The sequence below is a fragment of the Primulina eburnea genome, chromosome 10 (assembly GCF_022965805.1).
Source record: "Primulina eburnea isolate SZY01 chromosome 10, ASM2296580v1, whole genome shotgun sequence".
NCBI classification, from domain to species: Eukaryota; Viridiplantae; Streptophyta; class Magnoliopsida; order Lamiales; family Gesneriaceae; genus Primulina; species Primulina eburnea.
The window spans coordinates 429,348-451,909 of record NC_133110.1 but is presented as its reverse complement, the minus strand read 5'-3'; the positions used below and the strand labels follow the sequence as shown (position 1 = coordinate 451,909).

At 34.6% G+C, this 22,562-nt stretch overlaps 4 protein-coding genes and 2 pseudogenes across 5 annotated transcripts; 4 read left to right on the top strand and 2 right to left on the bottom strand.

Annotated features, from left to right (window-relative positions):
- The first annotated feature begins 2,586 nt into the window (after positions 1 to 2,586).
- LOC140804018 (auxin-responsive protein IAA13-like) lies at positions 2,587 to 6,537 on the top strand. 2 transcript variants are annotated; one of them, XM_073159873.1, is made up of 5 exons: positions 2,587 to 3,107; positions 4,916 to 5,208; positions 5,603 to 5,738; positions 6,068 to 6,129; positions 6,229 to 6,537. In XM_073159873.1, exons 1-5 carry the CDS (start codon positions 2,743 to 2,745, stop codon positions 6,276 to 6,278), a joined length of 906 nt encoding a protein of 301 aa, XP_073015974.1. In that variant the 5' UTR covers positions 2,587 to 2,742; the 3' UTR covers positions 6,279 to 6,537. The 2 variants fall into 2 exon arrangements, with proteins under 2 accessions (XP_073015974.1, XP_073015975.1); XM_073159874.1 differs by having other exon boundaries at positions 2,598 to 3,107; positions 4,919 to 5,208.
- On the bottom strand, positions 6,254 to 8,292 carry LOC140804019 (bifunctional TH2 protein, mitochondrial-like; annotated as a pseudogene).
- Positions 8,293 to 9,286: 994 nt separating this feature from the next.
- Positions 9,287 to 10,847, top strand: LOC140804017 (photosystem II reaction center PSB28 protein, chloroplastic-like). The gene is made up of 2 exons (XM_073159872.1): positions 9,287 to 9,502; positions 10,229 to 10,847. Exons 1-2 carry the CDS (start codon positions 9,427 to 9,429, stop codon positions 10,696 to 10,698), a joined length of 546 nt encoding a protein of 181 aa, XP_073015973.1. The 5' UTR covers positions 9,287 to 9,426; the 3' UTR covers positions 10,699 to 10,847.
- Positions 10,848 to 10,977: 130 nt separating this feature from the next.
- On the bottom strand, positions 10,978 to 13,497 carry LOC140804016 (subtilisin-like protease SBT1.2; annotated as a pseudogene).
- A 709-nt stretch (positions 13,498 to 14,206) lies between these two features.
- LOC140804015 (uncharacterized) lies at positions 14,207 to 16,888 on the top strand. The gene is made up of 3 exons (XM_073159871.1): positions 14,207 to 15,032; positions 15,583 to 15,669; positions 15,762 to 16,888. Exons 1-3 carry the CDS (start codon positions 14,622 to 14,624, stop codon positions 16,821 to 16,823), a joined length of 1,560 nt encoding a protein of 519 aa, XP_073015972.1. The 5' UTR covers positions 14,207 to 14,621; the 3' UTR covers positions 16,824 to 16,888.
- Positions 16,889 to 18,919: 2,031 nt separating this feature from the next.
- LOC140803627 (uncharacterized) lies at positions 18,920 to 19,641 on the top strand. Its single transcript, XM_073159533.1, has 2 exons — positions 18,920 to 19,177; positions 19,322 to 19,641. Exons 1-2 carry the CDS (start codon positions 19,083 to 19,085, stop codon positions 19,560 to 19,562), a joined length of 336 nt encoding a protein of 111 aa, XP_073015634.1. The 5' UTR covers positions 18,920 to 19,082; the 3' UTR covers positions 19,563 to 19,641.
- Positions 19,642 to 22,562: the final 2,921 nt, after the last annotated feature.

Sequence of the window (22,562 nt, the reverse complement as noted above, 5' to 3'; positions counted from 1 at the left end):
ACCGGACATTGCTCAAGCAGTGGGAGCAGTTAGTCGGTATATGGCGAATCCTGGACGAGAGCATTGGAGCACTGTTAAGAGGATCCTTAGATACATTAAGGGTACCTCGAATGCTGCATTATGTTATGGAGGATCATATTTTACGCTCAGGGGCTATGTCGATTCAGATTATGCAGGTGATCCTGATAAAAGGAAATATACTACTGGTTATGTGTTTACACTTGCAGGGGGAGCAGTAAGCTGGGTTTCAAAACTGCAGACAGTTGTGGCGTTATCTACAACAGAGGCAGAATACATGGCAGCTACTCAAGCTTGCAAGGAGGCAATATGGATTAAAAGGTTATTGGAGGAGATCGGACACAAACAAGATAATGTTTCTTTGTTTTGTGACAGTCAGAGTGCCTTGCACATCGCAAGGAATCCAGCCTTTCATTCCAGGACGAAACACATTGGAGTACAATTTCACTTTGTGCGGGAAGTAGTAGAAGAAGGAAGCGTGGATATGCAGAAGATCCATACGAAAGAAAACATAGCTGATTTTCTGACCAAGCTAGTGAACACTGAAAAGTTTGAGTGGTGTAGATCCTCAAGTGGTCTAGCGGAAACGTAAGCAGCAGGGAATGACAAGATTGAAAGGATGTGTGGAGATGTGTTTGATTCTCAATCAAATCTCCAAGTGGGAGAAATGTCGGCAAGTCAAATGGGGCGGCCAATCAAAAGAAAGAATTAAAACGTGGGAAATGCTTAGGAAATTTCGTGGAATTGCGTGATGAAATTGCGAGGCAATTTCCTTGTTCACACGGTCCAGGGGCTCTATAAATAGAGCTCCTCTTTTTCATTTCAAATCATCCCTTCTTCGAGTTTTCTCTCATCTTATAAGCATTTGAGTGCTTAGTTCTATAATATTTGTGAGGTGTTTTGTTCTCCTGTATTAAGAGAGTGTGTGTTCTCTTTGGAAACACAGTGAGTGAGTTGTACACCACAAAATATTATAGTGGAAATTCTTTTCATCTTGCCCGTGGTTTTTACCTTAATAATTTTTAGGGGTTTTCCACGTAAATCTCGGTGTCCAGTTTATTCTTTATTTTCGGGTTTTATTATCTCAAATTCCGCACGTGGGACTAACAATCTAATATATATATATAAAAGTTATTATATATATATAAATATATATAGCAACTTCAGAACCATCTAATAACTTTTATATATATATATATATATATATATATATATATATATATATATATATATATATATATATATATATATATATATATATATAAAAGTTATTAGATGGTTCTGAAGTTGCCGTCCATTACATAAAGGATGTATATTCAATCTTAGAAATTTAATTGATTTTATTGACTTTTGTAGAGTTTAAAAATTTAGAATGAAACATGTATCGAATATTTCTATAGATTTACAATGATTTTAATATGATTTTTTATGTATAAACTTGAAAACTCTATGTACAACTATAAAAACTCAAACACTGTCTTCTACTCATCATTGAGATTTTGGTAGTCTTTTAATTGAATAAAATATCTTTCTCACTCATATATCTCTCTTCTTCATTTAAAGAAAGACGTTTTCTACTATCTAAAGACAAGTCGAGAGTTCCTCGAATTTTAGAGGTATGATTTCTTTCTTGAATCATTATTGATTTGATAAAAAAAAACATATTACGATTTCTATGTATCTCTTTCTGTGTTTCGTTCGTTTTTTATTTCTGTCTGTTTATATGTGTGCTCCAAATTTTTGCATATAATGTGATATGTGGAAGTCTGTACATCTGACTTTCGATTTCTTAAAAAAATAATTTGTTTCAATTTTTGTATTTTATGTGGTTTCTAGTTAGGAATTAAAGTGATCTTATTTATTTAATCTTATGTTTAGATTCATAAAAAAATATGTTTCAATTTCTATATTTCATTATGTAGAAGATAACAAATTGTTAATAGTGAGCCATCATATGTTGTACTAAGATGAACAAATTGGAGATAATTTAATTATATGTTAGAAAACGGACAAGTTCTTAGGGTTTATAAATATTTATATAAAAGTATATCAAATAAAAAGAAAAAATTGATTTGAGAATGATTAATTAAGATATATTAATATATACACAAAAGGTACCTGCATGGTTCCTTGTCGGAAAAACATAAAGTATAGTTAATAAAAAATAAAAGTTGAGTAAAACTAACTTAATCACATGAATATAATATCTAAATGAATTAATACGCATTCTCTTTCTACATAGCCCACTTCTACATTCTTTTTAAATCACATGAATATATATATATATATGTATATATATATATATATATATTTAAAGTACAAAATTTGCACAATTAATAAAAAATTTATAAATATCTAAAAAAATCTGGTAAAAAATTTATAAAAATCCATAGAATTTTATATACAAATTTATGATATTCTATAAAAATTAATTAAATTTATTAAATCTACGAAAATCTATCTTTTAAAAAAATAATTAAAAATCATTAAATTTTTACATTAAATACACTACTTATGTTAGAGTTTGGTTCGAAGAAATCTATAATAGCTGTTGTTTAGGAAAAAGCCGACATATGGGCCCCATCTCTCCCCCCACTCGTCCCCGACTTTTTCTTCCACTGTCCGTGTCCTTTACTCCAAAATTCATCTTTACTCGGAAGCCAAATATAGACAGCTCTCACTTGAATTCCCAGACATTTTCAGGCTGAAAAGATTGAATCTTTGATGCAAAAAGCGGTTATTCCTGGTGGTGGTTTGATTTCAGGTGGGTCGATGTCAACTTTTTCCGAGGAGTCTTCTTCTTACCCGGATGGATCCAAGTTGGAATTGGGTCTCGGCCTCAGTTTCGGTGGTGGTGGCAGCGGTGGAAAGGCTAAGAGTAAGACGCCATCCGTTGCGGCGGCGAGAGGATCGTTGGATCATTTCGTCAGAATCTTGACGGCCGAAGATTTTTCTTCGGTGCTCTCTGATAAATATTCTTCTTCATCGTCTTCTTCTTCATCTTCCACTATTAAAGATAAAAACAATGGTTGCTGCGGGTCAAAGAGAACTGCGGAGCCCACTTCCCCTCCCGGACACTCTGGAGTTAGGTATGAGTTCGGCACTTTTTTGTTTATGCTTCAATTTTTTTTCTTGTTTCAAAAGTGGTGTTTTTGTCTTAGTATTTGTTCGATGTGTTTATGTTTGTGTGAATTCTTGCTGAGATGCATACAACTATGTCTTTGGTCTTTCCAAGAGCCAAATTTTGTGCTTTGTTACAAGTGTTTCTGTTGTGTATCTGTTGTTTTTCCCCTATCTGCTGTGTTCTATTTGTTCCTAATTTGCGCCTCTAATATTTTTAATGTAGTCTCCTGGTTGTTAATTGATACCGTCGTTATATATATTGGTTTTGATATAATGTGTAATATGTTGACAGCTTTGTTTCAACCTTGCATTTCAATGGAAATTTCTTAGTATACATGTAATTTCTATTTCGATTAGAAAAAAAATGGAAACTCATATACGGTTGAAGAGGCAATGCGCATCAATCAATATGACAACAAATTTTTGTATATGCATGCAGTAGTTGAATTTTGTTTTAATATTCTCAGTGAAAAGAGACAGTTAGCTTTTCAAAAATAGTGAAATTATGTTAACTAGGAAGATTAAATATCACTTAATTTTGGAAGATTTAATTAAAAAAATTTATAGAAAGATATATCATCATTTATCTTATCTTGGAGATCTAGGATTTAATATTACCTGACTAGATTTCTCTTACATATTTGTTTTTAACTGTCACGACACTATTGTGTTGTTTTTTCTCTGATTTACTACTTACCTGTAACCTGGGAATGTGACCATCTTGGGAAGATGTGGATTACTTAGATATTGTACCTCACTGCAGACTCACTGACTAACATCGACTCGGAAGTATGGGTCCACGCTTGACTTCACATGAAAGCGTGGATCCGAAACGAAAAACAGTTTGGGCCAATAGTGGCCACCAGATAACCCAGTGCTCGCAAGGGTAGCATCGAACAATCGAGACATATGTGGTCAGAAAATATCGATGTTAAGGAATCTTTTAAGAAAATGAAATGGAAAAGTACAAGTAAAATTGCAATTTTGTGCAAGTAAGATTCTAGGAAAATGCAAAATATGGTGAAATGTTGAGATCGAACATCATGCATTGCAAGTGTAAATTGTGTAATCTGCATTCAGAGCATTACATAAAGTTATTTTTTTAGGTCTTTAATTATTTTGGTTAGCTGAAGCCAAATAATAGATAAAATGATAATACATATTTATTACCAAAAGTCTCAAAGTTCTCTTTTGTGTTTCAAGTTTTCAAAAACACAAAATTCCATGTGTCATATTGTCTCTTGAAATAACTTGTATAATACATGTTCAGGTACGACCTGATAAAGGTACGACCTGATAAAGGATAATCAATATATCCGACGCAAATCCTCCTCCCAGGATCTCTCCTTGATCTTCTCTAGTTAGTGTTGATTGCAAATTTGTAATTATTATTAAATCTCCAATTGTGCCATGAAGGATGCTGAAAATGTGTATATATATGTGTATATATATATATATATATATATATATATATATATATATATTCATACTTGGTTAATGAAATGTAATAAAATATTCTCATATTATTTTGTATCTTTTATGGTATTAGAGCCAGTCCAAATTCTGCAATTCCAACTCGACTCCCATATCTTTTACGGCCCTGCTGAGATATAGAGATATCTACTGGCTTTAACAAGTTTCATATTGTCTCATGAAATAACTTGTATAATAAATGTAATTCTCGATAAAGAACTCTATTCAGCTGCTTAAATAATGACTCAAGTGATTTATCCAATGGAGTTTTGACTTTTTCTTCCTTTTCTATCTGTTGAAGCAGTCAGGTTGTGGGGTGGCCTCCTATCAGAGCTTACAGAATGAACAGCTTGGTAAATCATTCAAGAATACCAGCTGTCGAAGAATTCACCTCAACCATTGACAAATCTAAAAATGAGAATAAAAGCATTTCACTCGAAAAAAGACTTCCCAGAACCTCTAACTTTATTAAGGTGAACATGGAGGGGATCCCGATTGGGCGAAAGGTGGATCTGAATGCTCATAGCTGCTATGAGACTTTGGCTCGTAAACTGGATGACATGTTTAGACCTGGTGCAGCAGTTGGCCCAAGAAGTATTTTCTATCTTTTACTTTGTTTTGTACGAAGAACTAGCATAAAATCCAATGACATCAAAAAATGAGGACGAAGGTTCTGTCAATTTGTCCACTTTCACCCAAAAAGCAATGTTCCACCTTACGTAAAGTTGTCTGAGTACGACTAACCTATGTTTTTAAATCACCGTTAAATACTCATGTTTGCTAGAAGTAACAATTGCATTTTTTCCTCTTGGTAAGAACATGGATATTATTGAAATTGGTAAACAATATACTAATCCCAAGTTTTAAATTTTTTATGGTGATTTTCTTAATATCCTAGTTTTGGAATAAACTAGGTTGGAATTTTTTTACATAATTGTCAAGTTTGTGCTCCGGATGCTTGTGAATTGCCAACTCTGAATTATTCTAGGATCCAGTTTGGAGGAGCAAGCTGTAATGGCTGGTACGAGATGCCCTGTGAGGTTATTGGACGATTCATCTGAATTTGTACTCATATATGAAGACAAAGAAGGAGACTGGATGCTCGTTGGAGATGTCCCTTGGCAGTATGTCTCTATCTTCTTGTTTTTGTAAATGATCTTTGATATGAACTGCATTCTTCGTACGCAGAACAATTAAAACGTTGTTACTTTGTGACCATTCTTAAACTGCCTTGTTTTTCCTGCAAATTTTTTTCATATATATACACAAATTTACTCAGCTCCAACTAGTTCGGGAGTAAGACCTGTCTGGCGAACTTTGGAACTTATTGTTGATTCTGAGGCATGTTCAATCAACTTTGGGGCATTTTTTAGGTCGAAATAATACTTGAAGAATAGACTATATATACTACTGCAGGGTCATTAAATTTCACTAAGTATCTTTGAATTGACAGGATGTTTCTGAGCACAGTTAGAAGACTTAAAATCATGAAAATCTCCGAGGCTAATGGACTTGGTATGTTTCCCGAATGTCGTCCTTTTCTGAATCTCGAACATGCCTGTAATATTTTCATAATTTTTAAACTCACATTTTTTCATCAATTTTTGGTTGCAGCTCCAAGAGCTCTCAAAAGAAACACGAGACAATTGAAAACGCCCGTTTAACAATAATCCACGAATTTCGAACAGACTGAAACACGGGATATAGATACCTACCCTATGATCAAATAATTTTGACATAACGGGCATGCTTTTAATCACTTGAATATCTTTCTGAATACTATTTTGACGTATTATATGTTGTCCAGGAGATAACTACAGTTTGTTTCTTCTATGTATTGTAAGTATGAATGTATCAGTTGTGTTTTGGTTTGCTGCACCACAACTGGCAAATTTTCTGTGTTAATGAAAGCATCTTTTCTCATTTTAATACATCTTAGGTTGCTTGTTTTGTTTCATTTAAGTTCTGTTTGCTTAATTAAATCTTAGTATACGTTTTCGTATTTCATTTTATTGTGATGTTTGTGAGATATTCAACAAAAACAAAATTTTTGACTAAAAGAATCATGTATATTGATTTGATCGGATGAAAAGACAAACTGTAAGCACAACCATGCATAAAGTTTGCTTGTAATTTTCCACGCATACGTTAAAGCTGACTCAATTCCAAAACAAAGCTTACCAATAGATAAATAAATTTAATACGATGAATACCAATCCAAAAGAAAACATCCAGTTTTTGCTTGACCAACAGACTCGGTTCCAGCTCACGAAATTATCTAATGCGCTATTTTGTTGCCACGTGCAGTTATATTCCTCAAGCAAGTAAAAATATAGTTAAGGTCTGGCCAGTGGCGTGGGACCTAAAGGATTTTGTGCTGCTTTGCAAGAAATGTCAATAATGGCAGCAGTGCTGATAAAATCTTCTAATCCTTATTTTTCCGACATGGATCCATATAGACGTCTATTGCCCCGAAAACGAATGCATATATTTCATCCCAACTAGAGACTGTATATAGAGTACTAGGCATTCCCCTGCGATACATGGAGCCACTCGCCGTGAGTTCTCCCTGTTTACTTATCAAACCAGAGAACAATGAAATGAAAGAAACACCAAAATGGTTCGCAACATTCTTCAGACCGGTACTCAAGTCAATGACAACGCCAATATCTGCTTCTAACAAGCAAAGCAAATCACCAAGTGAACCTCCGATGTAGATTTTCAAGGGCCTATCGTGATTCTTGCTTGTAACATCATCAAATGCTTGAAGCTTGTCTATGGGACACTCCATCTTCATGATCATGCCACCAGTGGAGACAGATTCTTGGTACACCAAGTCATTTGAATGTATATTCAACGCATTTAGGTTATCTGGTAATGATTAAACAGAAACTAGAAAACAATATCCATGACGTAATGCCAAGAGGGATAAAGCTCTTTCTTTCTTTCTCTCTTTTCCAACAAATCATATAAAAGATATATCGTAATCTTCCTTGTATCATATTTAATTCTAAAAAGTATGTCATACCTGACGACAATGCAGACCTAATTAGATCACTGCACCAACCAGCAGTACGACAGCACGTGAACTTTGGTGGCACAATTTTTATTTTCCACAACATTGTGACAAATATTTTACGGCCATCTTGAAATTCGATTATGTCTGATAAATTTAATCCTTTCAATACATTAGAATGAATCAGTCTTGCATTAGCCCTCTTCTCAAAGTCAGATATTTTCTTCAGTGCTTTGAATAGACCTTCATAGTCCAGTCCCTCAGCTTTGATTACATTAAGCATATCAGTTAGCAACTCGGGACTCTGAAGGATAGGATGTTCTTGCTAGGATATGTGTCGAATCTTGGAGAGATCTATCTATTCCTGCTTCATCTTGAATGATGCTTTCTACAAATTGCTGATATTCTTCTACATACTGGCTGAAAAGATTGCTCCATGTAGTCCGAATATTCTCAAATGAAATCGGTTCAGAACTATTGGTCGTTGTGATTATTGCAAGCTCAGCTAAAAGGGCAGAGGAATCAATAGCAGTACATGTCAAGTCAAAGTCGCAAAATAAGATGAGGTGGTTTTCAACGTTGGTGGAGGAGTCATGAGCAAGGAAACATGCTTTGCTGAACAATTGATTGAGCCCAGATGAAGAATACGATGGTTTTTTAAAAGAACACCCCAGTACTAGAAAGTATCAAACAAAACAAATTAAACCTCAAATTTTAGAGAAGAAAAACTGTTGAGCTACTTCTTGTAGATGTGCTCACCATCATCAGTTTCTAGACGAGCCTGGATCTCCTTACTGATGAAGCTGTAGAGCCTCATGCATGGTGAAATCACGCTCAATGTATAAGAATCAAGTTTTGTCTTTTCAAAAGGTGTAACAATTTTAAAGGAGCATTTTTCCTCTCCAACTTTTCCTGAGGCTGTTTCAGCCAAGAATTCTGTGTATTTAACTGTTGCAGCATCACAAGTCCCATCTTTAGGTGGCTCAAAGCCCCATTCCAGCGAGCCACATAAATGATTAAGAGAACCTCCAAATAGATATTTAGCATTGCATCACGTAGCCGTGGCTCAAACGTTTACTTTTGGGGCCGTATTGAGACCGAGCCTTGGCTCCACTGGTCTCATCCATATTTTCCCGTAAAAGACTTAAAGTTCGAGTTCTCCACTCCTAGTTTAGAAATTTTCAAAAAAATAAACATGAGATTGCATTTGAGTTAAGCCAGTCATGTTGTCAATTGCCAAACTACCGAAATTTTTTCTATCATGATCAAATTTGGACTTACTAATTATACTCTACCATCTTGATTTCGTGGCGTTGTATCTCGTGACTCATGTATTTGATATTGTAGATGGATTTATTTTTATTTTTGAAAAACATGATGTTGTATTTCGATTAAGCAGTAATTTGAGAGCCATAAATTTTAAATATATTTTCATTCTTTATATATTTAAACAAAAGAAATCGAAATTTAGCTTCCTATTTATATATATATATGTATGTATATTTATATTTAGAAATGTATGACAAAAATATTTTAATTTCATTCACCAACTCTTTTCTGATTTGGTTTAATATATTTTCTAAAAAAAAAAGAAAATTCGAAATCCCGTAAATCCAAACGTTACACGAGAGAATAAGCGTCGATTCATAGTCCAATCATTGTGAAAAGCTAAAGCGAATGGCTGTCGTTGCTGCACAACACCATCTGTTCACGCTCGAAGAAATACGTTATCAGTATCATCACTCGCGCATGTTTCTCTCTCTAAGACATTTTGTTTCCCCTCTCTAGAATCTTGGATGTCGACACTGCAGTCAATGGCTTTCTGTGTTCCTAGCTCCAACTGTTTGAGCTACCAATCTCGCTCAATTCCAGGTATGTACCCCTTTAGTTTATTCGTTGTTCTTTAGTTATGTAATTTAAAGTTTCTTCTTTTCTTTTAATCGGGGAATGGGTGGCTGTCATTCGTGAATGGCATGAAATGTACTGTCTCAAATGCAACGAGTTTGGACCAAAGTTTCATGGATTGTTAATGGGAAAAAGTAGGTGTAAAGAGTTTTAATAGAGCTAGCTTTAAAAGTTAACTCAGATGTGACAACTTCATGTTTAAATTTTTTAGGAAATTCGACTAAATTTCTGGGTTCGGCAGGTTACGTCTCAGTTTCTGCCAAATATTTGATGAAAGATTGATCTTGTTATGCAATCTTCTGTGTTATCGGTGCACCAGTTCTGTAGCCAAGTTAAAGATTCTGCTTTGCATTATTAAAAATTTCCTAAACACCGAAATAAATTTCGCCTAATATTAAAAAGAATGTGACTCTAGATGCGGGATGCCCTATACAGAGAAGAGGTGTGGTTAAATTCATCAAGATTGCAAATTTTATGCAAGCAAAGTAAATACAATAAGCACAATATCACCAATTTCATGCCATGGTTTCAGTTGTATGAAACTTCCACCTTGAGTTTCTTTTGTATTCCGAAAAATGGTATTGATATTTTTTTTAAAAAAAAATGGTATTGGTATTTGATCAACTACTTATAACAAAGAATCTTCTTTATTCAGATGATGCAACAACTGATAACTATCCTATTTTTTGCTAGTCTCATTGTGTGGAAGTGTTCACTCGAGTTTGAACTCATCGTTCAATGGACTGTCTTTGCACCTACCACAATTGTGCTTTGCAAAACAAAAACAGGTGCAAAACATCTCTAGACTCAGCATAATGATGGTGAAACCAACAATTCAATTCATTCAAGGGACTGACGAACAGACAATCCCAGATGTGAGGCTAACCAAGTCAAGGGATGGAACTAATGGGATGGCAATATTCACGTTCTCCGAACCTTCTGTTTTCGACTCGTCTAGTGTCGTTGGTGATATAACCGGTTTCTACATGATTGACGATGAAGGAGTGATCCAATCAGTTGATGTCAATGCCAAGTTTGTGAATGGGAAACCTGCAGGGATAGAGGCTAAATACATCATGCGAACCCCACGAGAGTGGGACAGGTTCATGAGATTTATGGAGCGTTATTCCAACCAGAACGGATTGTCCTTCATAAAAAAGTGAAGCAGTGTATATCTTTTTGTCCCTACATTTTTAGTGCCTTTTTATGATGAAATTCGTGTTCATGTAAAATGCACCAAGTATTAACTTGAGAGATGATTAATTGGATTTGATCGTTCGTACATTATGAATGAAATTCCATATATTCTCTATCCGGATACTAGATAGAAAACCTTCAACTCTAGAATGTAAAATTAGCCGGAAAAGCTATAAAATCTGTCCTAATACCTAATTTCTTCAGAAATTTATAGCCAATTCAGTTAATTAGACCGAGTACTATACTCATTTTCGGCTGTCTCGTGTCACTGCAATAGGACTCCGAACTGTGTAGGAAATGCTTCTGTGGTTCACCCATGTCAAATACCCTTGACTGAACCTTGTACTCTCCGATGTCATTCTTTTCTTGGATATAAACCACACCTTGTAGCTCAAATTTTGATTTACGTGTTTAAATATCAGACATTGTGGCCTCACTTTTACACTGACCCCTTCAGGTGCCCTCACTTCCACCAAGTAAATGGAATTAGCACTTCCTACATTTGTTAATCTTCTTTTAAACATTTTCCTTATTGCTTCTGGCCTGACAACTACCGAAAAAGAGGCGTAATTGAGGCTGAAACCCTGTTCTTCTGGAGAATTTCATGTCAACACACATTCTTGTGAGTGATGCTAAAAATGTGTGTTCTGCTGTATCCGAGAGAGCGCAAATGAGTAATATGCTCGTTTGGCTGAATGTCATACATCAATCCTGGATCAATTGCTCTTTTCGGTTCACATGTCCTGTCCAATTGCAAAGAGACTTGCAGGTTTGTCTTCATCCATTATTGGTTTCCCCTGATGATCAGTTATATCAGCAGTTGTGATCAGTGCTGATTTGATGGTGGCTGGGGTTCATTTTGGATGAGCTGAGTGAATCAGTGCTGCAAGTTTACTGACATGGGGACATGCCATGGAAGTCCCTGACATGACTGTTAAGTTTACTCTTCTCGGATCTTCTGGGAGGGCACTAGGGGCAATATTTTACTGCCAAGCAGCAATGATGTTGACCCCCACAGCGATCATATCTGGTTTGAGAATCGATGTATCGGTGAAAATTGGTCCTCTTGACATTATCGGAGCTACTGCAGCCTGCAGGAGCTAAAGATTTTCCAATTATGGTTCCTCCGATTATGATTCGAGCTTTCGGTCTCCTAGTCGAGTTTATGTAACTTTTTAGCTGATACGACTCTTCCGAACTGATCAAAGTTTCTGGCAGGATATGGACATCCACAGAATCTTCGTCCGAATTTACTTCTGTATTGGGAAGAATCTTTCCTGCTCCACCAGCTTCTTTCACTATCTGACCTTTCTCCGGCCTCCCATTTATGCCTCTGTCACAAACTACCATCTTACCTTTAACTTTTGCTACCGGGAGAGGCCCTTTCAAGCAAAATTCACTTCCTTTATTACCACCCTTGAAATATACAAGCCCGGGCTCTATTTCTGCACCTGGAGATCCAATCCCAGGGTACATGGATTCTCCAAATAAAAATTTCCCATTGTCCAGTCGAGCTACTGCTGGAAACATTCTGTCAAGTGTGCTTACGCTGACTGTGGTTATCCATGGAGCCTCGTTGGCCACCGAGTTTTGAATTGGACCGTTGTTTCCTGCAGCACATATGACTGATATTCCATGCTGCATCACTCAGAAACTTCTGATGGCAATGGTGTCCTCGTGTAGGGGAACAGGAAAGCCACCGAGTGAAAGGGAGAATACATCCACGCCAATGTGGGCACCAGGGCCATTCCTCGAGCCTCACCAGTTCCATTTCCGAGCACGTCGGCCAGTGGAACCGGAGCTCTCCCAGCGGTGGAAGCTGTATGGGTCTCATGGTGATGGGAATCACGAGCTGACACGTACTCCACCAAAGTATATGGCGAAGATATAAATGAAGCTACACGGTGACCTTTGCTGAAGTACTGGGCACCTATGATTTTCTTGTTGCAGTTTGAAGTACTATAGCCCTGCCCTTCTTGGCGAATCCCTTTCCATTTTTGTGGAATTGGGATCCATTCCCCGATCATCAAAACCCGAGCTTTCAGGCCAAATTCCGGTATCAAGAAACACACCCAAAAGCCCATGTCTTCATTTCATCCATGCACCACCTTCGCTGGTGGGACTTGGCCCCAAGAACTTGCAGGAATAAGTCGTCTGAATCTCTAGCCTCCTGTCCGATCTCAATGCTAATACTTGTTGCGATTTCTTCAACATCTCAACCTCTGACGGAGAGAGTTGAGCTGCAAATCCTTCAATGGCAGAACTATAAGAATACATAAACCTGGAGGATAAATCTTCTTCATTGGAAAATGATTTCTCCAATAAAGAAAGGTGCCAGTGGACTCTAGAGGTAAACGAAGAACGTGAAAGCCCCTCAGGGTGGAGCTGAACAATGAAGGCTTGCAAATTCTGAGCATGTGTACTAAGAAAGCCCAGTAAAAAGGTCAACAAAATGGGCTGAAACTTGGCTTTCATTTTGCAAGAAAAGTAAAACGTGTGAAACTGAGACAGAACTGGTGCATGTTTCTTGGGACATAACACGGGGTATTTGTAAGCTCTCGAAAAATGGGGTTATGCCTGAGACAGAAAATGAATAAGCTCGTGAAATACAAGAGCACGAGTTTCCATTGGTACGGCTGAAAAAGACAGTGAAGACGAAGGAGCCTTTGGTTTGCATTGCTCGTGCGACTTGTGACTATAATTATGTAATCTTTTATAATAAACAAATATTTGAGAAAGATTATTGTCAAATAAGTGAAATTACTTCAAAATCTGTTGATAGGATAGTATATTTTTTATACAATTAAATTGATTTCTTATTACACAAAAAAAAATATCTCGTGGTCGGGAAAAATCGTTCAAGAAATTTTGCTTATCTTTATCTTTAAGTTAATATTGCTTCACAATTTTAATTCGGAATTGTAAGTTACATCAACCTGACAATCTTTTGTAGAGTTTAAATACTATTGATATCGCACGATGTACCTGTAAAATCCGAATTGGAGTCCTAAATTTAATCATGTTTCCAAATATAAGGTAAAATTACTTGTATTTCTAAATATGTGGTCGTTATCTAAAACAAAATTGATAACAAATATAGTGATTCACACAAGACCAGATATCTATGTTTAGAAGCATTGCACTTACAATATTTAAATAATCATATAGCCTTGATGCAAATGTATTCAGTTACTAGAGTTTCTAATGTGGATTGCTACACATCGTGAAATAAATTTATGTGGTTTATAGACTCTACTCAGAAAGTTATTGGCATTATAACGTAGAACGATAATCAAACAAAACGATTTTGAACATCATCTAAGAAATTATAAAATGTAGCGATTTTTCGCGACTCAAAGTATGTTAATATTATATATATCATGTAAACCTTGTAGATTATTAAAAAATTAATTTGAGTATGTTTAAATTCGGTTTGAACTTACAATAATTTCGATTCAGAAATTCATTAAAAAATTGAGGAAATCATGAACAAAATGAAATAGAATATGATATCGGAGAAAGGTCTCCTCGATTAACCAACCGTACATCAAAATATTGTCTTCTTCGTCCGCACTGAGCTGCTGTACAAAGTCGATCAAAATCAACGCCTTAAGTCAATTCATGCATTAGGGTTTTATTCTTAGCCATAATTGTACTCAGTTTTCATCTGCTTTCCTCTTTTCTTTTCTTTTTTTAATTACAATTTTCGGCATAATTTATAGTATCCGAATTGTACACATTAATTTTTGTTTTTTGTTGTATTAATTGTTCCATTGGTCTTCGCTCTTTTTTTTGGTCGGAGAAATATCGTTTTGACTTTGTATGATTTCAATTTTCGTATGTAATCTGCGCGATTTTGCTAGAAAATCCATACAGTTTTCGACTTTTTATGGATAATTCCTGCCCACTGATACTGGAGATAAGCTCCGACGAGGAGTCAGGTTTCATAGACGTCAGAGAACGAGATTTTACTGGTGATGGAGACGGATTTGGCGACAGGGAAGACCACGATTGGTTGTCAAAGCTATTAGGTGAGGTGGATGGAGATAAGGATGATGATTCTGATGAGGTTTTATTGGTCAGTGAGGTGATTCCAAACCCTAAAAAGCCAAGATTACAATCTTCGAAGCCAGCCTGGGAAATTGTTTGTAGTGGAGGGGGTGGAGATGACGATGATTGTGTAATTTTGGATCGTGAACCCGCTCAAGCCAGAGTTGTTAAGAATGATGGAGTAGATAATAACCTTGGTGGTGTTGATGACGATTCTGATGATTTGGAAATTGTTGGTGAGAAGGGTGAGGTAATGAATTCCTCTTTGCAAATTATGATTTGGTTGAATGCTGGTTTGGTTTGCTTGTTTCATTGTTTTACATATTCAAGTTTTTAATCTTTGTTAGATCTTTTTTAGATGTTTACTTCTGTGTACTTGATAGAATAGGGGGCGATATTACATGGCAAGAGATTGAGACAAAGAATGAGAAGCTGTAGGAGTCTTCCTTTGCGTATGTGTTTCCTTTTTATATTGTATCCGAATTTGACTCAAAGTTTGTTCGTTTGGAAATTTTGCTCTGGTTGCAGATTCACGCCTGAGCTTCATTTTCAAAATGATGAGACTAGAATATATAGTTGCTCTATGCTGAAAATAGTGGTTTCTGGATCAAGTATTCCAGACTTCTTCTTCTTCTTCTTCTTCTTCTTCTTCTTTGTTTTAATCTCCTTTTGTATTGGCTTTACTTTGTATTTGGGCATGATAGCCTATTAATTTCTTGCCAAAATTTATGATTTCCCTTTTACTTGTTTTGTGGTGACACTATTTGAAATCAAGTTGTTACTTTCCCTTTGCAATATAGGTAGCATGCAGAGACTTTCCTCACGCTCGGCATCTTTGTGCTAATTTTGCCTTCGCTTTTACTCCCCACGATGTCCACTGCAGCCAGGTAATATTTTGTACTCGATGTCTGACACTCTTTGATTTTTCGTCCACAGAGTAAACAACCGTCATCTTGAGTTCTACTTACCTTAATTTCAGTGTCACTGTTATGTTTGTGATTCGCTTGCTCCATGTGCTCATTGGGGCACTGGCATTTCAAGTTCTGACCATTGCCATGCTAGCGATAAAGACGATTACTGGAAAACTGAGAGGAAAAGGGCCAAAAAGGGTAATCAGCCTGTGCCTGCTCTTCCTGGTACTATTGATACTTTTTTCTCAACAGAACATCGCCAAACAACTCAAGTTCCAGCACTCCTTCCACCATTGCCCAACTCTTTGCTGCACAATCAGGCTTTTAGCCAAGTCCCGTGCCGTCCATGTACTAAGTCATCTACTGTTAATGTGCCGATTGCCATTAATCAAAACAGAAGCCACCTATCTGGACGTGTAATTCCCAGATATAAAACTCATCCACAATACTCCCCCCGACAGTTGCACGCCGTATGGCGTAGTGATATTACCTCAATGGGTAACAACAGCAATCCAGTGAATAAACCTCCGTTCGTTCACCGTCCAGCATTCAAGGGGCCTGGATTCGTTGAGGCTTTACTAAACGGAAGACATGGTTACAACAGAAGGTATTTCAGTTCCCAAGTATCAAGTGGCTCTCCTCTGAAGAGGTGTCCTGGATTGAATAACCTCAACGGTTTGAATCATGAACAAAATACTGTGCATTGTGCTGCTAATCAAGTGCTTCCCCGGTCAAATTTTCCTGTTCCGCAAAGCATAAATATTGGGTCGACAGACTACATTCATTCACACCCTCAAATACACTCCCAGCCAAACTCGAGCTATGTGGTTGGAGGTCCAATGCACAGCCAGGCTGACATGCTTTCTCAATCATATTTGGGTGATAATTTTGAAAATGGAGCACCTTTTAATTCTCAGGTATTATCTCAGCCAAATTTGGAAGTCCTGGAGGATACGGTTCCCCCACTGCTCGACAAAATTTTTCAGCCCAACTTTCCGGTATCTTCTCAGAGACTTCTATCCAAGCAGCTAGATTCAAGCAATGAATATGGAAAACAGATGCATTTGACACCAGTGATACCCTCCCCTCTAGATCAGTCCCTCTCAATTTCAAGTATTCGGCGAGCATGATTCCTTACGTATTAATCCCCAAAATACTTACCATCAAAGCAGTCAATCTCAAAGTGTTGTAAATACTAATCATGCAGACTTTGCTGTTAACTGGGACACTTCTCTCGGTCATAACAGTGTACAGATTTCTTCGGAGATTTCCCAACTACAAAGTGCAACATCAGCTGATAACTTTCAGCGACAAAGTATGACCGAAAATGATTGTCGTATAGTGCCAACCGACAGTTTCTATCCGAAAGTGTTCCGCCAGCAGCAGACATCGACAGCCGTTTTCCTGTCAGCCAAGATCCCGACTCATTGAACTTTGGTTTTGACCATTGGATAAAGGAGAATCCGTCTTTTCCAGGTGACTTGGAAGTGAATCCTATGTCCCCTGGTCTGAGTGTATTCTCACCGGAACCTGCTTCCATGGATGCAGGCACTCGTTTTGATTTCTAAATTTGTCTGAATGATGTGAATTGCAGAGCTTGTTGGCTAATTTCAACTTACCGTCCCTATTTCCCTTGTGTAATTTAATTAATATATATATATATATATATATATATATATATATATATATATATATATATATATATAAGGAAGGTGATAAGAATCTAACAATATATTGGAGTATGAATATCCCACATCAATTGTATATCAATCGCGAATGGTATTATTCCACCAAGACTTGAAATGAATTCGAAACAAAATTTGCCGACCGAGTCAAATGTGATAAATCTGGTTGAACGTGACAAGATGTAGATTATCGTGCTATAATTTTTCCGATTGCGAATTTTTTCACGAGGATGCAAAAGTGAAAATTCTATTTTTCTGCAATGATTTTAACCAAAATGTTAAAAAATCAAACTCATAATCACTTGACCTTGTACTTAAAAGTAAGCCGTAAAAGCTATGTGACCGCTGTCTTTCTTGTACGTTTTGTGGATGATAAATGGAAATGCATCTATAATTTCCACCCATTTGTCTCGTAACACATGATTCCTGGGTTTATTAAGCAAACATGCATTTTTATGGCCCGAAAATCTTCATTACGCCTCTTTTAACAACATAGTTTTCTATAATTATATATATCCAATTCAATTTCAACGCCTGTTTTTTCACATATTAGAAAATAATCATTGAAAATTTCATTTACATACAAACTTCTTTTTTTAAAAAAATTTATTCCCAAAAAAAGTTGTAAGCTTTTAAAACATAGTTAATAATAATATTATTAATAAAAGAGTAAAAAAAAAACATTGCTAAATATGGTATAAATATATATATTTGAAGGGAAAGAAACGTGACATATATAATTGACACAATTAGAGTAATAATTTATGATAAGTCTGAACATTTATCTTGGAAATATAATTTTGTATATCATTAAAAATTTGACTCGTAATATGTACACACACATCGAATCCCGTGATTTTTCGGTGAAAAGAAGCTGCTGCTGGTGTACAAATCCAATGTATATTGCTGTTGCATGGCCATATTTAATTACTATTATTTTAATTATTTTATTATTAATATTATATTATCTGCGAAAAAAGGAGGAAAAAATTAATGCTGAAAGTCAATTCGCAGCTTCTTGAAAACGGTATACCTTATGGTATTATATTTATATATATTATTATTATTATTAAAATAAAGTTTTTTTTTGGTGATAAGTCACAAAGGAAATTTAAAAGTATACTTCATACAATTTTTTAAAAAAAAAAAAACATATTCGCAATCAAATCATCTCCATCTTTATTATTCTACTTCTCATCCATCGCATCTCTTTTTCAAGTTCTCGTTTAAATTTTAAAACCACCGCATCATCGAATTTGTTATTAATCGTCCTTAATTTAATTCAAAGTTATATAAAAATAAATAAATAAACAGTGGATAGGATAAACATGGAGAACAAAAATATAATATATCTATCTAAAAATTGCAAAAATATGCTTAGGTTGACTGGATCTGGAGGGTCAAATGATATTTGTAAGAGCAAAGCATAAAAATAATACATAGAATTCATTATATCATCCTGTCAAAAAAAAAAAAGAATTCATTATATCATATAATATCATATAATTTAATTGTTGGCATAACATAATATAATTACATACTAATTGTGAACTCCACCAAATTTATGCTCTCCCTCAGTTTTCTACCTAAACCTATAACTGATCTCATCTCTTTCAAACCCCAGGCCATATTCTTGATATCCCGAACTTCTAAATCCCCACAAAAAAAAAAAAAAAAAAAAACCCCTTAAAAACACACACATATATGGCAGCAGACACCTCAAATTCTCTGAAAATTATTGTCCAAAGAAACCCTTCGGAGTCTCAACTTTCTGAACTCAACATCAAATCTTGGCCTAAGTAATTAACCCCTTCTGTTCTTGATCTCATTCACTTTGCTTTTGGGTGTTACTCAAACCATGATTAAATTATTTGTATTGTTGCTGCCATATTTTTTTTAAGATTTTTATATGAATTAATTAGAGATTGTTAATTAACATGTAGATGGGGTTGCTCTCCGGGGAAATACCAGCTGAAATATGATGCGCAGGAGACATGCTATTTAGTGCGTGGAAGAGTGAAAGTTTACCCCAAGAATCCAAGCACAGATCAAGAGACCGTGGAATTCGGAGCGGGGGATCTTGTGATTATACCGAAGGGTTTGAGTTGCACTTGGGATGTATCTGTTGCTGTTGATAAACACTACACTTTTGATGCATCTCCTCCTCCATCTTCTTCCTCATAAAAAAAAATAATAATAATAATAAATTATTATGAATTATTCATTCTTGTTCTTGTGACCCTAATTAATGCATGTAACAGTATTTTTTTTTCTCTCTAAATGATGTCTTGTATGCAGGATTAATGGATGGTTTGGGAACTATATATATACGTATGCTTATTATAACTAGTTGATGGATTGATTGGATTATATCGGAGAAATTCAGAGGATTTTTTCTTTCTTGAAATTGTATATCAGCACTTTTACTTGTGTATTGATATTGATTGACTTGGGAAATTATGTAAATCGTCATATAAGTTGATCTATTTATGCTTGTCAAATTTTGTTTTTAATTAATTTTATGTTCAAATACGTAAGAAATGATTGGATTATCCCGATCGATTAATTGGGTTTTTTTTCCCTTTAAATTGCATTGGCTATTTGGATTTGGGGTAAGTGTGCCTTTGTTTGGGAACTTAATTAGAGTCGATCGACCGAAGGGGGAAGAATTGGTCAATGGGAATATGTCCTATTCGATCAAACTAATCGGTGGTGGAAATGTTTTAAATGCTTCTCTGACTGGTCAAAGCTATATTTTTACTTACTAGTGATGTTAGCTCATATGTATTATATTAATTTTTTCCAAATGGTATATTTATTATACTAATGTCATATTTGCAAGTGCTTAAAAAAAACGATTATAATTTTTTTTCTATAAAGTTTTGCAAATTTGTAAAAAAATTTTTTTGCAAACATTACCTTAGTTTACTTACCTATTTAGATACTATTTGCATGCATCCCAAATATGTAAATTTTATTTTCTTCGGTTGTCTAAAATATATAGTTTACTTTCTACATTTAATTGCATATTTTCTTGGTTTTACTAATATACTCTTATTAACTAGGTATTGAAAGAGGTAAAATCGTATTTTGAATTATTTAATTAGAGATCAAATGGGAAGTTTGTATGTTATTTTGTCAATGATTTTCTTACTGTGTGTGGAAAAAAGAAATAAATATATGTTTGGACCGAAAGAATATATATAATTTGGTAGCTCTTTTATTAATTTTTAGTAAAATAAATGCGTATATGCTATCTATATTGGTTAAATGTGACCATCTCAGTCTAGAATGAATATATAGTTGGAGGATTATGAAAAACGAAAATGGCCATTTATTTCAACATTTTTGTTTCGATGATACAATAATTTCATAGATTCTAACGAATTGAACACTTGAAGAAATGCTCAAGTATATTATTATTATTATTATTATTATTATTATTATTATTATTATTATTATTATTATTATTATTATTATTATTATACTCATGTTTTTTTTTAACAATTAGTAAGATGGATGCATTATTGTTTTTTAGCTAGAGGAAATATACTTGTAATTAGACTTTAGGTCCGAAATCTCGTTTTAAATGTAAAACATGGCATATGGGCAGTTGGGCACGTTATTGTTATTTCAAGAAACATGAAATCCGATTTCTATTCGTGGGGTCGACATTGTTTCTGACATTAAGTAAACATCGAATAATTTCGTCATTTTTCTTTGGATGAATTATAATATAATGTAATATAATATAATGTAATATAATATAAAATAAAGGTCAATAAAATAAAATGTGATTGGTAATGTTTACTGAGAATGACATTAGAATCAATCATTTGTCAGGAAAACTGTTTTTGATAGTCAAATTTAAATAGTTAAAACATCTGACATTTATATACCACTGTATTATTTTCGTATGAGATTAAATGCATCAAATCTTTTTACCCAAAAAAAAAGGAAATTACATTTGAATTGTTTTTGTTGGAAAGACAGTTCTGAGATGGAGTCGCCCTAGCTAGTGATTTAAACGAATTAAGTGAAGCTTAATTTTACTTGTATGTCGAAGTTCGGATTTAGAAAAAAAAAAAGGTGACAGTAATTTTTTGGGATATGAATATATTTTAGATGAAGAGTTTTGTAAAAATGAATTGTTCTAAAAATATTTTGATTGTTAAAACAAATATCATTGGACGGCTGATTTTGTTGGACACTTGAAAGTGAACTAGTGCATAAAAAGTTCAACTAAGATAGTGATAATATATATATATATATATATATATATATATATATATATATAAAAGTTCAACTAAGATAGTGATAATATATTTATATATATATATATATATATATATATATATATATATATATATATATATTATATATTAATAGTAGACGGCTAAAATGAAAAGAATAAGAAAAGTAAATGTTTAAAGTAAATAATACAAATATTTTATGGATATTTGGAGACCAAAATTACTATATTATATTAATCATTCTACTTAAGATCCACTAAAAGACTTTGACTTTACAATTTCTTATAAACACCTATTACAATCAAGACTTATAAATGCCTAAGTTATAACTTTTAGTGAACACTTTACGAATTTGGCTTGTTTAAGAAAGTTCACCAGACAAAACATCAAATAACCAACAATTAGCTTGTAACAACTTGAGTTGGTGGATTAACTTCTGAAAAGTTTACTACTTTTTGTTTCAACCGGGTCTTCCAAAACGCACATATACCAAATTGACTACTTTTTGTTGTTTGTGGTATTCAAAAATGAGGGAAATGCAAGAAGAAATCAAAGAATAAAACTTTGTAGAGGCAAGTGTTGAACACTTTCTTCTTAAGAAGAATTTGCCCTCACAATGTGCTAGAGTTTGTGGCAATCTTCTCCCAAGATACAACTACAACACTTGAATAATGAGCACTCAAATATTCAAGTTCTTTTACAAAGAAATGGATGAACTCTCTCTTGAAGAAGAAAGGAAGAAGGAGAATATGCTTATGATGTTATGATAAAAAGTGTTTTTGATTTCAAATAATCATGCATTTAATGTTTTCCATGTAAGAGACATGATCTTTCAATCATAAGGGTGTCCCTTGGCACTTGTAACTGATCACAAGCATCAAACAATGCCAAAGGAATGAAAAAATGTCAGAAAAATTTCGAAGGGACGCGT